The following is a 14,562-nucleotide window of genomic DNA, read 5'->3' on the forward strand; positions in this document are numbered from 1 at the left end:
GCAGCTCTTGTGTTCCAACATTACCCGGGATGGGACCTAGTGCTCCCTCTTCCCAAGCAAACCACCCTCCAGGAGCTCCAGCCTGTGCCCACACGGAGCCCTGGGACCCCTCGCCTGCACCCACGAAGCCCTCAGGACCCCCTCCCACAGGGAGCCGTGCAGATGCTTTTTTTGGTAGGTGCTGGCATCCCCTGGATGTGCTGCAGTGGCGGGGAGCTTGTGCTCCCTGGATTCCAACCCCTTAAATCAGGCTTTTTATAGGAATAAATCGATCCAAAAAAAAAAAAAAAATAGGAAGGTGAAAGTGGGGTGCTGGCTCCTGGAGCACCCAGGGTTTGATCCCCAGGGAGAGTGACCAGCAGCGAGAGCGGCTTGATTATACTAAATAAGTAATATAAAAGAATATAAAATACAGCAAATAACCCTTGGCCAGGCACGCAGCCCAGGACGGAGCCCCTTCCCCTTGCTGCCCCCTTCTTTAGGGGGACAGAAGCCCCCCTCCCTGCTTTTGGAGGGCGGGGGGAGGTTTGGGGCGCGTTGTGGGCAGGCAGGGGAAGGATGAGCGTCAGGAAGGAGCCGTAACCTCCCCGTCTGTTCCCCTCCAGCCCTTGGCTCACGTTGGGCTCCCCGGCACGTGGCTGCCCTCCTTCGCCAGCTCCCGGCGGCTGGCAGATGAGCCGGGGGCGGACGGCACATGGAGAAGCCGCGGCACGCACGGTGCCAGCCGGGCTCCTGCCACGTAGGGGGGAAGGGAGAGCCGGGTCCCACCGGCCCCTCAACCCCCTCTGCCACAGCGGTGGAACCATGGTAGGGGTCCGACCACGCTCCGGGGATGCCGGAGCCCCATTGTGGGGTGAAGTCGTGGCGCTGAGAACCCAAACGACGGCAGAAAAGTCTTGTCTTTGACGTCGAGGGGGTGGGGGGAGGTTGCGCCACGGCCGCCGCGGGACGGTGAGGTGCGGTGCTGCCGACGTGCCGGCGCTCAGCCCAGTGCCGAGGCGGGGGGCCCAGCCCCGCTGATTCACCCTGTCTGCCCCAGCCGGGGGCTGGCACCGGCACCGGTGCAACCGGGAGCATGGGGTGCGTTGGGTATCTTCGTTAATGCACCTTTAGTCCTGGATTAATTTGCTTTCCCACCGCGGCAGTGCCAGAGCTGCAGCCTGGCTTGGGGCTCCCACCCCTCCCTGCCCTTCAGGTCACCCAGGATTAAGACTTAGTAACTTCTAGATTGTTTTAAGCAATTATTTCTCCCCGCAGTGATGATTATGGTTTAAAAAAAAGCGCTGCCGCCCCATTTGGAAGATGAAAGCTCAGGGACCGAAGCAGCCAGCACCAGCCGTCACCAGAGAGCTGGGCTGCAAAGGGAAAATCCTGCCCAACGTGTGCCTGCACCCATGGGAGGCAGCTGGGACACAGGAGCCACCCAGGAATAACCCCAGGAGGGGCTGATCACCAGTCAGCTCCCCAAGACCCGCTCACCGGAGCAAAGATGGTCACGGCGATACAGTGTCTGCAGGCACCGGCTCCCTCCCGGGTGGATTCTATCTGATGGAAACTGCCCGTTTCCCCTGCGCCGGTCCTGCAAAGCTCCCGGCCCCCGCGCGGGCAAGGTCACCCATGAAGGTCCCTCCTGTTTTATCCTGGTTTTGTGCTTTTGTTTGTTTGAACTTCCTAGATCATGGGCGATAAGCTGGGAAGAGGCGGCTGGCAAGACTCGAAGCTTCTCGGCTGCCCTCCCCCCTCCGGCGCCGGGAGGCTCCGGGTGCCAGTTGGGTTCATGGTGCAACTGGGGTTGGTGGTGCAACGGGGAACAGGGAGGGAAATCAGGCCCTGTAAGTTCGTTAGGGAAGAGGTTGCGATGCCAGCCCATGCGTTGCTGCCTGCCCGTGGGAGTGGGTCACTGCGCTGGGGGAATGGCTGGGACCAAGGCAGGGATGGGGCTCGGGGAAGGCGCTGGAAGGAGAGGAGGGGGCCGGGAGGAGCGTGAAGCTGCTGAAAGTGGGGTGGCCCAAAGACCAACCCCGAAATGACAAAAGGGGAAGCGATGCTTCTGCTGCCCGCAGCCCCACGTGTCCTGGGGGAGCGGGAAGTGCCCAGCCTCCCCCCGTGGGAACAGCCCCGCTGCCGGCATCCCAGCCCCCATCGCTACAGCATCTCAAGGACCACGGCGGGGAACGTGTCGGCAGGAGGCACTGAGCAAACCCTCTGGGCCCACCCCAGCCCTGCTCCGTGCCCACAGACAGGGCAGAGCATCCCTATGGGGGGTGGGGGTGTTCCCCCCCCCCTCCAGCACAGCACCCTAAAAGCGTTGTGGCCAGCATCGAATAACTGGGGAGCCCCTTGGCTCCATCGTGATGCTCCCATCCCCAGGAGGGATGGATGCTGCGGCAGGAGGGATGGCCAAGCACATCAAGGTCATTCCCACAGCATCTCTCCAGACCATTCCCACCCCCGGCACCATCAAAGCAACTGGCAGCGTTTCTGCCCAAGGTTTTATGATGCTCGGGGTGGGAGACGTGGTGGACATCCCCCCACCAAGGCTTTGGGGTTGCCTTGCCAGCTGGAAAATGGGGTTGGAAAGCAGCCGGTGAAGGGCAGGAGCGGGAGGAACGGGTTGAGGGAGAGCAACCAGGATGGAGCTGGGGCCCGGGGTGCGGGAGGAAGGGAGGCTGGCCCTGGATGTGTGCTCAGCAATAGGAAATGCTTTATTAGCTGGGAGTGGTGGAGAGAAGCCAGGCAGGAAGAGGCAGTAATAAGAAACATTTTTTTGACTTCTCCCACATCCAGACCACAGAGCACTTGCCAAGCAGCTGCGTTCGGACAACGGGGGCCGCTGAGCCAAGCCCCCGGGGCTGGGACAACATCGGAGACCTTCCGCCACCGGGACAGGCAACGCGGCGGCCACGGGAGCCCCCACCGGGACGGGACGGGTGGCGGGAGGGGAGCAGATCCATGAAGCTCCTCCAAACCGGGGCGCACGGCACGGAGCAGAGCTGCCCTGGCTGAGCTGCGCACGCCGCTGCCGAGCTCAGGACCGCAGCCGGGAGAGCCTTGCCGGGGCCCGGCGGTGCCGTGAGCGCCTGCAGGACGCGGATGCTGTAGGTGAGTGGGGAAGCACCGCGTGTCCGTGGGGTCCAGGGCTGCACCGAGCTCAGCACCTCCCTCCTGATTTACCCCTGGGCAGCTGAAGTCAGGATTTGAGCCCATTTCCTTCATGTTCGGTGCAACACCGGGGTTGACGTCAGGATTAGCAATGGCTGGAACTGGGGCACTGGTGGAGTCGGGCACATAAATCTGGGTTTACACCGGTGCACTGGTAGCAGGATGCACCCCCAGGTCCTTGCTAAAGAGCTGCAATAATACACGGCTGCTGCTGAAAGCCTGGCGCTGACACGGGAAACGGGGAGTTTGGGTGTATTTGGAAAAGCCATGGGGAAAAATTGAGGAAAAGTTGACAATTCCGCTAGCCGGGGGTTGGAGCAAGGGCAATGGGGCACCGAGGGCAGCGCCGCTGCAGAACGCAACGCCTCCACACACCCCTTTTACAAAGCCAACCCCCGGGTCCCTGGAAGGAGGGGTGGGCGAGGAAGAGCCAAACAGCCCCTCAAGAGGCTCCGTTCGCGGAACAAAGCCCCTAAAGCGAAGCTGGTGCCGGCCACACTGTGGGAGCTGTGCCCCGTCGCCGGCATCCAAACTCCACCACAGGGCAGGAGCACCCCCCTCATCCCCACGCTGCACGAGGAGCCCACGCGTGATGCCAGCCCCGCGGAGAGATGAACACCAGCCGCTTTGCCACGCTCCGTGCGTGGCTCTGGTTTATGGTGCAGCGATGCCCAGCAGTGTAGGAGGCACCGGGGCGGTGCAGCCCACCCGTGGGGGTCCCCGAGTCGAACCGGAGGATGCCAGCGGGTGTGTGTGACCAAGCCGCATCTATGGGGGAGCGGGGAGAAAAACCTCTCCTTGTTGCCTGAAACCAGGAGAATCCCGTGGCAAAGCTCTTGTTGACACCATCCAACATGGTGTCCAACCTGCCCTTCAGACCTGCAGCCGGCCGGCGCCCGCCTGGCTCATCCTGCTTCCCACCGGCTCTCCGGCACAAGGGTCTCTGCGGTGCCTGGCTCCCTGCGAAAAGGGCAACAGGGGGGAACTGAGTCACGAGCCGCATCCTGCAGCAAAACCCCCCTGGGAGCAGCAGAAACCGCAGGGCAGAGCAGAAGCAGGGGACTGCAGAGCTCCGCCGAGCCGCCCTGGTAAAAGCCAGGGCTCCTTTAGCCATCCTGCATGTCCCCAGGGACACCTCCTGCTCCATCTCCCCACCACCACCACCAGCCCCTTCACTTTTCTCTCCGCAGGGTTTCCCCATCCCTGAAAATTTCCCATCCCTGGGTTTGGGTCTTGCTCCAGACCCCCCACGGCTGCCTATGGTTCCCAGCCACCTCTGCCAGCGCCCGCGCCCCATCCAAGAGGTTCCAGTTGGGTTTTTTTCCTTCTCCTCCTGCTGCTGCAAATCCCAAAGGATGGAAGGATGTAACATGGCACCATGACTTGCCATCGCCCCCCAGCCAGGCTGGGAAAGATGCTCTGGACACCAGGAGGGTGCGTGAGCTGCAGCTCCAGCATGGAAAAGGAGGGAGAAAGGCTGGGATGGGGATGCACAGGCTGGTTTGACCTGTTACAGAAGCACCTGGGATGCTTTTCCCATGGGATGCCAGGGATGGCTCTGGGTTGTTTGATCTGACCCGTTACAGAAGCGTCTAGGATGCTTTTCCCATGGGATGCCAGGGATGGCTCTGGGTTGTTTTGCTCAGTTCTGGGTGAGGTTTCAGGGCAAATATCCCGCAGCCGTCTAATGGCTCCGGATTTTATGGAAGTGGCCCCGAGGAGGGAAAGCATCACCTGGGAGTCTCAGCTTCCCTTTAAAAAGATGCGTTTTGCAGCTCTCGGGATTGCAAGGAGAAGCGCTGTGCCTGGGAGCATCCCGGAGGCTGGGAGAGCAGCAGCCCCCCTCCAAGGGGAATTAATTTTATAAAATCAAGCTGATCCCAAGCCAGCCGAGGGAGAAGTGCTGCTTCAGCTGGTCATTGCTCCTGGTGCATGGGACCAGATCCTGCTCCTGCCCTTCAGCCCCAGGACCCAGTTGCCGTTTCCTCCCCACCAAGCGATCTATTTTGGGGAGGAAAAGCCCGTTTTATGCACAGCCGGAGCCTGCCTGGGTCAGCCGCAGACATGCGTGCTCCTGAGGGCTAGGCTTGCGTGACTTCGCTTCCCCATCAAGGCCAAAATCTAAACAATCTTGATTCCTGTCCCAGCAGCCCTGGGCAGGGCTCCTTCAATTGCAGGAAACGGCGACTTTGGCGTGTTTATGTCGGGAATCACGAAGAATGAACCGAGGAGGGGCTGGGGAGCCCCGGTCGCCGCCAGCCAAGCTCTCAGCCATGTGAAAGGGGCAGCGATGCCGTGGGGTGGAGGGCAACGCCGGTTCCGCCGTGTTTGGCTTGGCAGAAATGTCTCTTTCACTCGGAAAAAAATAGAAGAGAGAGAGAGAGAAAAAATAGCCAAACTTCCCCCAAAGGCACAGCGGAGGAATTTTTGGCTTCCCGCAGCACCTCTGCTTGTGTCATGGATAAACTCCGTACAAAAGCCCCCCTGGGAGCCAGCGCCGCTTTTACCCGTCGGCTGCGGTGCTGGTGGGGGGGTGCAGAGCAGCGTGGGGGCTCTGAGCTCCATCTTCTGCCTGGAGTCTTGCCAAACCTGGGAACGTGGCATCACCGCACTCGCCGTGGCGGCCGAGCCCATTGGGGTCTGCCAGCGGCTGCGTGATGGGAATGGTGGGAAGCACCGGAATAGGGATTGCTGGGATAAAGGCTGTTGGGGCAGCACGGACATGGCGAGGTCCCCATCCTGGAGGGCTCCTGAGCACCGAGGGGCCGGGTGCGGTGTCCCACACCACCGTGGGGAGATCCCCCAAGCTCGGGAGGTGCTAGGGATCTGCTCTCAGGAAGGGCTGTACCCAGGACGTCCGGAGCCAAACTCCGCGTGCAAGCAGCACATCCCACCTCCCACCACCCTGCCTGTCCTCCATCGCTCACCGGTCCCCCCCATTTCCTTCCCAAAGCCCCCATGGCCACCCCCAGCCTGGTGATGGGGGGGTGCGGGGGGCTGTCTCTCACCCCCTCTTGCTCTCCGCAGGAAGATGCTGTGCGGAGCCTGCGGCCGGGTGGTGCTGGCGCTGATGACCCTCTCCCTTGGCTTCGCCGCCGGTGAGTACCAAAGCGATGCGGTGAAGGCAGCCAGTACTCTGTCACCCACCCGGGGTGGTTAAAATAAACCCTGGGCTCTTTGGGAACGTCATGGCTTTGCTCAAAATAAACCACAGTGGAGGGCGGCTCGTTCAAGCTCGCCCGGAGCGAGCGCCGAGGGATGCGGGCCTCCTCGGGGACCCGCGTTGTCCCCAGCAAGGGGCTTCTCCCCCTTGGGATGGTGACGTGCCTCCCAGAGAGGATCTGGGCTTAATTAATTACGGTTCATCAAGTGCTTTGACATCACCAGAGGGGAGATGAGGGAAAGGCTCGCACGCACGTGCCTTAAAACGTGGGTTTTCCCAGGGGTGATGGTGGGGAGCAGGGACGAGCTCCTCGTCACCCCTGGGGGTGACATGGGGACAGAGCCTGGCTGGGTGCTTGTGCCGGGAGGACCGAAGCAGCGTGGCTGTGCTGGGGGTGGGGGGCAGCACAGCTTGTCAGGGGGACAAGTCCCCACTGGGTCTCCATCCTGCCCATGGGGCCACCAACCACTGGGGGGGTCACTGACCCAGCCCCATCACCCCGTCACCACCCCACGGCCCTGGCACGGGGCAGCTTTTGGGGCAGGGGGGGTGACAGGTACAGGACGGGGGGTGGCCACAGCCATCCGTTCCCCGGCCGCCGGCTGGCTGGCTGCCCTCGCGCTGAACTTGCTGATTCCAGGAGGGATATTTTCTGCGCGAAAGGGCAGAGCTAAATCGGGAGGTTGGGAGCGGGGCTGCCCTCTGTGCCGCTCCGGCGCTGCGGCGGGGGGGAAAGTTGGGAAAAGCTCCAGGAAAGACCCCCGGGCTCAGCACCCAGCGCCCAAAACACAGTGTCCCCACAGCACCCACTGGGGGGGCACTGGGTGAGTTGGTGGCTTTGGGTCCCATCCTGGCTCCCGGGACCTTCTCCCATGTCCCCTGGGACCCCGTGGGCGTGATGTGACACTGTGCTGTGAACCAGAGCATCCCAGTTCATCCCAGTTGGGGGGGTTGAATGCATGTCCTCTCTGCTGCCTCCCTGGGGTGTGGGGACAGGTGACCCCCCCAACTTTGGAGCTGGTGCTTGGGTGCCAGCCAGGAGCAAGCAATTTTCCAGCTCTCAGGATGGGCTTCCCTGTGCTGAGCACCCACAGCCACCTTCCCCAGCCTGGACCATGGTGGTCCCAGGTTGCCCACTCTTGAAATTTGGTTCGAGAGTCTTCAGGACAGATGTCACTGTCCCCCAAAGCCCCTAAGCCACCCTGGGATGGGCAGCAGGGTGGTCCCACGGCACAACACGCCCTCTCCTCGTGCCTGCAGACGAGCTGCTGTGCGCCTGCGACGTGCCCCACTGCAGCCTGCCCACCTGCACGGGCAAGGTGTGCTTCGTCAGCAAGAGGAAGGAGGAGGGGACCATCACCCAGCACCGGGGCTGCTTCTCCCAGAACATTCTGGAGAACTGCCACACGCTCGTGACGGAGCAGTACGGCATGAGGTGCTGCGACTCCAGCATGTGCAATGCTGACCTGGAGATTTTCCTGCAAGGTACAGGGGTATGGTCCCCTTCGAGGAGCCGGGGGGGAGAGGGGCAGAGCTGCCCATGTGGCTGGTTGGGTCTCCAGATCCTCCTCATCCTCACTCAGCACCTGGAGGGTTGCCCTCTCCCAGGTGGGACAGGGCCAGCGAGATGCCCTCAGGTGTCCCTTCTTGAGCTGCCATCCATAGGGTTGACCGCAGCACAGAGCCACCCAACCCAGGTCCAAGCCCAGCACCAAGACCTCCACCCACGTCCAAGTCCAAGCACCAAGACCTCCACTCACCCACCCATGTCCACCTTCATGATGCCACCCATCATTTCGCCCACCTAGGAGAAGAGACCCTGGGACAGACGCCTTCCCTGCCCAATGTCCTCCTGATGATCTTCGTCCCACTGCTTGCCCTCCTCGTCCTCGCAGCACTCACAGCACTCTTCTGCTGGAAGGTGGCCCAGCACCGCCACAAGAAGAGTGACTTGGGAGACACGGACCTCATGCTGAAGGCATCCATGGTGGGAGACAGCACTTTAGAGGTGGGTGAGCTTTAGGGGGGACCCTGAATGCCCCCGAGGTGTGGGAGAGAGGGATATACCCGGGGTGGGGGTTGGTGGCTGGGCTGACCCCGCTGCCACCCCGGCTGCGCAGGACCTGCTGAATGATGACTGCACCACGGGCAGCGGCTCGGGGCTGCCCTTCCTCGTCCAGCGAACAGTGGCTCGGCAGATCACCCTCGTGGAGTGCGTGGGTAAGGACAGTGGCCACACATCGGGGGAGGCTGCCCCGGCCACCCCAGACAATGCTTGGGCAGGTGCCGGACTCCTTTGCCCCTGCAGCCAGAGATGGCACCAGATGCCAGACCCAGGAGGGGGCATTGGATGGGGCCGTCTCAACCAAAACCCCGTAGAGACCCCAAGTTGTCCCCCTGTCCTGCTGATAGGGGAGGGGGAGAGCAGCTGGGTGGGTGGGTGGCAGTTGGCCAAGGTCAACAGACCCTGTGGGGCTCCATTGCTCTTCCACAGCAGAAACCATGCTCATCACGTTGGGGGTGGGGAGGGCACCAGGGGCTGGAGGGGCCGTGTGATGTGGTGCCATGGCCGTGGCAGGCAAAGGACGCTATGGCGAGGTGTGGCGAGGCGTGTGGCATGGGGAGAGCGTGGCCGTGAAGATCTTCTCCTCCCGGGAATGAGCAGTCGTGGTTCCGCGAGACAGAGATCTACAACACCGTCCTCCTCCGGCACGACAACATCCTGGGTGAGTGGGGGACCAGGGGGTCCGGAGGGTGGCTGTGCAGTGGCTCCATGGTCCTAACCTTCTCTCCATCCAGGCTTCATCGCCTCTGACATGACATCAAGGAACTCCAGCACCCAGCTCTGGCTCATCACCCACTACCACGAGAACGGCTCGCTCTACGACTACCTGCAGAGGACGGCCCTGGACGTGGAGACCTGCCTGGGCTTGGCCTCCTCCATCATCTGCGGCCTCGTCCACCTCCATGTGGAGATCTTCGGCACCCAGGGCAAGCCCGCCATTGCCCACCGTGACCTGAAGAGCAGGAACATCTTGGTGAAAAGCAACCGACAGTGCTGCATCGCAGACCTGGGTGAGATGGGAGGGCAGGATGCAGCACCCAGGGATGTGGTACCCCGGGGAAATGGTACCCTGGGGATGTGGTGCCCCAGGGATGTGGTGCTGTGGGGATGTGGCACCCTGGGATATGGTACCCCGGGGGTGTGGCACCCTGGGATGTGGTATCCCAGGGACGTGATACTCTGGGATGTGATACCCTGGTATATGTTGCCCCAGGGATGTGATACTCTGGGATGTGATACCCTGGTATATGTTGCCCCAGGGATGTGGTGCCCCAGGGATGTGGCACCCTGGGGATGTGGTGCCCAAGGGATATGGTGCCCAAAGGATGTGGCACCCTGGGATGTGGTACCCCGGGGATTTGGCACCCTGGGGATGCGGCGCCCTGGGATGTGGTATCCCAGGGATGTGATACTCTGGGATGTGATACCCTGGTATATGTTGCCCCAGGGATGTGGTGCCCCAGGGATGTGGTACCCTGAGATGTGGTACCCCAGGGATGTGGTACCCATAGATAAATGGTACCCAGGGATGCGGTACCCTGGGGATATGGCACCCTGGGGATGCGGCACCCTGGGATGTGGTATCCCAGGGATGTGATACTCTGGGATGTGATACCCTGGTATATGTTGCCCCAGGGATGTGGTGCCCCGGAGATGTGGTATCCTGGGATGTGGTACCCCAGGGATGTGGTACCCATAGATACATGGTACCCAGGGATGCAGCACACTGGGGATGTGACACCCTAGGCATTTGGTGCCTCAGGGATGTGATACCCTGGGGCTCTGGTACCCCAGGGATACGGTGCCCCAGAGATATGGAGCCCCAGAGATGTGGTACCCCAGGGATGTAGTACCCCAGCATCCTAAGGAGACAGCACAACCATGGTGCTGACCGTGGCCAGCATCCTGGCATTTTACAGTTGGACTTGATGATCTTAATGGTCTTTTCCAACTTCAATAACTCTACGTTTCTACCCCTCGAGGACTGGCCGTCATGCACTCCCAGGGCAGCGACTACCTGGACATTGGCAACAATCCCCGGGTGGGCACCAAGCGCTACATGGCCCCGGAGGTGCTCAGCGAGCAAATCCGCACTGACTGCTTTGAGTCCTACAAGAAGACGGACATCTGGGCGTACGGGCTGGTGCTCTGGGAGATCACCCGGCGGACGGTGGTGAACGGTGAGCAGCTCCCGGCCGGCTGCCCCGCTCTGCACCCGCTCCCTCCTTCCCTCCTTTTTTGTCCCTTTTTTTATTTTTTTTTTTCCTTTCCCTTCGCCCAGAAGATTAGCTGTAAATTATAAACACTGTAATCTAGTGTCAGCACCCGGCTCCCTGATTAAAGGGCCCATTAGACTCAATCAGCGCTTTGTTTGTTCAGTGCTGATTAGAAAACAAGCAGCTTCGAGCGCTGCCTGGAAGCTGGCCATGGCCGGGACCTCCGGCCAGCGGGGCTTGGCTGGGGAATGATGGGATTCGGGATGGGGACAAGGTCCCCCACGCTGTGGAAGAGCCTCCTCAAGGCTGCCATGGCCAGCGCTGCTCACCACCACCGGCAAAGTCCATTAGAAGCATTAATTAAATGGTGGGCACTGGCGGGTGAGGCAGGAGGTCCCCCCCCCAGGCTCAGGCTGGCCCCCATAATCTCATTTACTGCCCCAGGGCTCCTTCAGATTAAACATTTACTCCGAATTACCAAAGCCATGGGTGGGGGATGACCTCCAACCAGCTGGTTTTAACCCTTCCAGGCATCCCTCCCCTCCAGGCTGGGCTGTACGGCCCCCGGCACAGCCCCAGGGCAGGGGGGACGCGGGGTGCAGCGGACCCCCAGGGAGGTGACGGGTGCTTGGGGTGGCCCAGAGGGGTTAAATCCGGTGGGGACACAGCCATATGGAGGCCCTAAGCAGAGATTAGCTGGGCCAGCTGGTGGGCTGGCCACCAGGCTGGCTGCCAGGTGGAGGCACAGAGCCGAGCTGTGGCATCGCTGCCGGGAGCTGGATGCCGGTGCTAGAGCCGCTGCTGGGGCTGTTATTCATAGGAATTCTGGTGCTGGCCTATTGCCAGTGATGGAGCTGGTGATGGAGCCACCAGCAGTGCTGGTGCTGATGCTGGAGCCACCAGCAGCGCTGGAGCCACGAGCGGTGCTGGAACGAGTGCTGGAGCCACCAGCGGTGCTGGAACCAGTGCTCGAGCCACCAGCAGTGCTGGAACCAGTGTTTGAGCCATGAGCAGTGCTGGAACTGGTGCTGGAGCCACCAGCAGTGCTGGAGCTGGTGCTGGAGCCACCAGTGGTGCTGGAACCAGTGTTGAAGCCACCCCAGTGAGGTCCCACGGTGCAGCTGGCACTAGAGCCATGCACCCCATGGGTAGCATCACCGCCGGCACGGTGGGGCAAATCACACCTGGAGCCCCACGTGCCCCCCAGGGGGGGCAACCCTTGATGTGGAGGGGGGTGAGCCCTGCGCCCCCTTCCCACTGCCTTCACACCGCCCCGCTCCCACAGGCATTGTGGAGGAGTACCGGCCACCCTTCTTTGATGCTGTCCCCAGCGACCCCAGCTTCGAGGACATGAAGAAGGTGGTGTGCATCGACCAGCAGACCCCCGTGGTCCCAAATCGCCTCTTTTCCGATTCGGTGAGTCCCCGGGGGGGGCTGCCCCACTCCCATCCCCAGCCAGATCTTTGCTTTCCATGAAATCCATCCCTTTTCCTTTTCCTTTTTTTTTTTTTCTTTGGTGCCTCCCCCAGGTTCTGTCAGCGCTGGCGAAGATCATGAAGGAGTGCTGGTACCAGAGCCCCTCGGCCCGCCTCACCGCTCTGCGGATTAAAAAAACGCTGAAGAAGCTGAATAATTCCCTGGAAAAGCCAAAACCAGAGCAGTGAGCGCCGGGCACGTGCCAGAGGCTGCGCCGGAGAATCAGCGAAGCCAACAGCAGGGTGGCTGCCGGACACAGAGGGGGTTTTGCTCACAGCCTCTTGCCTTTCCCACCCCTCCTTGGAGCCTTTTTAATTTGCAAGGAGGAGGAAAAAATAGGAAAAAAGAAAAAAAAAAAAAAGAAAAGCCAGGGAGGAGTCTTCCAGCCTGGTTATAAAAATCCCCCCCGGATCCATCATCGGACGCCTGGCAGGGATGCCAATGGGGGTGGTAGCCCACCCCAAGCCCCCCGGTTGGATGCCACAAGCGCCGGAGCCTCTGCTGCGGTCCCCATGGCCAGCTGGGCACCCACCCCATCGCTGGCACCCATCGCAGCAGGCAGGCAGTGGGTGCTGCCCAAACCTGCCCGCCCGACACGTTGGCAGCGGCGATGCCATGGGCTCGGCGGAGGCAGCAGGAATTCCCTGGCAGACCTGCAGTGCCCGGCGTGCCTCTCCCAGAAGGAGGGCTGGATTATCCTGGGAAAGGACCGTCCAGCGACAGCATCCCCCAAAACTGGGCCAAATCCACGTCCCGGCGCATCTCGTGGCTCCCCAGGACGAGGAGCCGCCGGCACGGAGCAGCACCCAAGCATCCCCCATGGCACAGGGACCCACCAAGCTGGGTGCTGCCGCAGCCGTGGGGAGGGGGGCAATCCTTCCCTGGGGGACAGCCAGCAGCCCCCCTTTCCAAGCCCTTTGGAAAGATTTTGCCAAAATACCAACATTTAGGTGTTTTCCAGGGGGTTTTGGTACACCCCACGGCCGGCTCCCACCCATCCCAAAAAACCCACCATTTGAGGCAGTTGGGACAGGACCAAGATGTTCAGCAGAACCCGCTTTGCTCCGTAATTATTTAATTCTTAAGATTTAATATATTGAATAAAGCGTAAAGCTATTTGATCACTTAACAGCTGCCAAACCTCCCCCAAGCGGGCGACGTGGCAGGATGGGACCCCCATGACTTCTGCATGACTTAATTTATTGCTTCGCCACCGTGTAGCTGCTCCGTGTATCGCTCCGGTACCGCTGGATCCCACAATAAACCTCGCTCCAGCCTCGTGCCCACCCTTTCCCTGCACCCCCCAAGGATGAAAGGGGGGGGGGGGGGCTTGGGGGACCCTGGCCATCCTTGGTTCCCCGCACATCCCTGCAGCCACTCTGGGCTTGGCATGTCCTGCCCTTGCGTCCTGCGCCCAGTTAGGGATTGGGGGAAACTGGGCTGGCACTGGGGTGAGGGGTTTGTAGGGGTGAGGAGGTCTCAGGGTGCTCAGCCTGGGGGGGGGGGGGGGGGGTGCCCTGCCTGGGGGCTGGGAGCTTGGGTGCTCAAGCCAGGAGCTGGAGTGCCCTGCCTGGGGGCTGGGGGCTCAACCCAGGGTCTTGGATGCCCTGTCAAAGGTGCTCAGCCCAGGGGCTGGGGTGCTCAGCCCGGGGTCTGGGGTCTTCAACCCAGGGTCTGGGGTCTTGGGTGCTCAGCTCAGGGGCTGGGGTGCTCAGCCCCTACCACGCCCCAGCTCTCCAGGCCAGTGGCTCGCAGCACCCTGCTTGCACCAGCAGCACAAACGCTGCACATTACACGCTCCCACCACGCCAAGGACATGCTTTGCACACATCCTGCACACAACACGCAGCGGGACAGCACGCTGCACACACATGCTGCATGTCCCCCCATGCATGCATGCTGCACACACCCTCCCAGTGGTGCACAGCCCTGCATATCCACACACCCCTGCATGCATGCTTGCATGCACAAATCACGCATGCTCACACAAATCACATGTGCATGCACAAATTATGCATGCTTGCACAAACCATGCATGCACACACAAATCATACATGCATATGGAAATCACACATGCATGCTTGCACACCCGAATCATGCGTGCACACACAAATCATGCATGCACACAGCACGCACACATGCTTGCACACATAAATCATGCATGCACACACAAATCACACATGTACACACAAAGGCATGCATGTGGAAGTCATACATACATGCATGCTTGCACACACAAATCACACATGCACACAGCATGCACACACAAATCACACATGCACACAGCATGCATGCTTGCACAAACCACGCATGCACACTTGCGCAGACAAACCTTGCCTGCACACACAAACCACACATGCATGCTTGCATAAACCACATGTGCACAGAGCACGCATGCATGCTCGCACACCCCACACACAAACCATACACGCACACAGCATGCATGCATGCCTGCACACACAAACCTTGCCTGCACATTT

The 14,562-nt window shown here is 61.0% G+C and overlaps 1 protein-coding gene and 1 long non-coding RNA gene across 2 annotated transcripts; one reads left to right on the forward strand and one right to left on the reverse strand.

Annotated features, from left to right (window-relative positions):
* Window positions 1-385: 385 nt before the first annotated feature.
* ACVRL1 (activin A receptor like type 1) lies at window positions 386-13,261 on the forward strand. The gene is given in 12 exon segments (XM_055792006.1): window positions 386-1,623; window positions 2,788-3,102; window positions 6,190-6,260; window positions 7,586-7,810; window positions 8,134-8,333; window positions 8,446-8,545; window positions 8,904-8,983; window positions 8,985-9,051; window positions 9,125-9,400; window positions 10,373-10,570; window positions 11,892-12,022; window positions 12,136-13,261. Coding segments are annotated over 10 exon segments (1,479 nt in total). The 5' UTR covers window positions 386-1,623; window positions 2,788-3,102; window positions 6,190-6,193; the 3' UTR covers window positions 12,271-13,261.
* Window positions 9,441-10,034, reverse strand: LOC129782864 (uncharacterized). Its single transcript, XR_008744977.1, has 3 exons — window positions 9,913-10,034; window positions 9,725-9,865; window positions 9,441-9,677 (listed from the first exon to the last, which is right to left on the reverse strand). It is a non-coding gene; the product is annotated as an uncharacterized LOC129782864 (long non-coding RNA).
* Window positions 13,262-14,562: the final 1,301 nt, after the last annotated feature.

This window comes from Falco peregrinus, chromosome 19, assembly GCF_023634155.1.
Source record: "Falco peregrinus isolate bFalPer1 chromosome 19, bFalPer1.pri, whole genome shotgun sequence".
Taxonomy (NCBI): domain Eukaryota; kingdom Metazoa; phylum Chordata; class Aves; order Falconiformes; family Falconidae; genus Falco; species Falco peregrinus.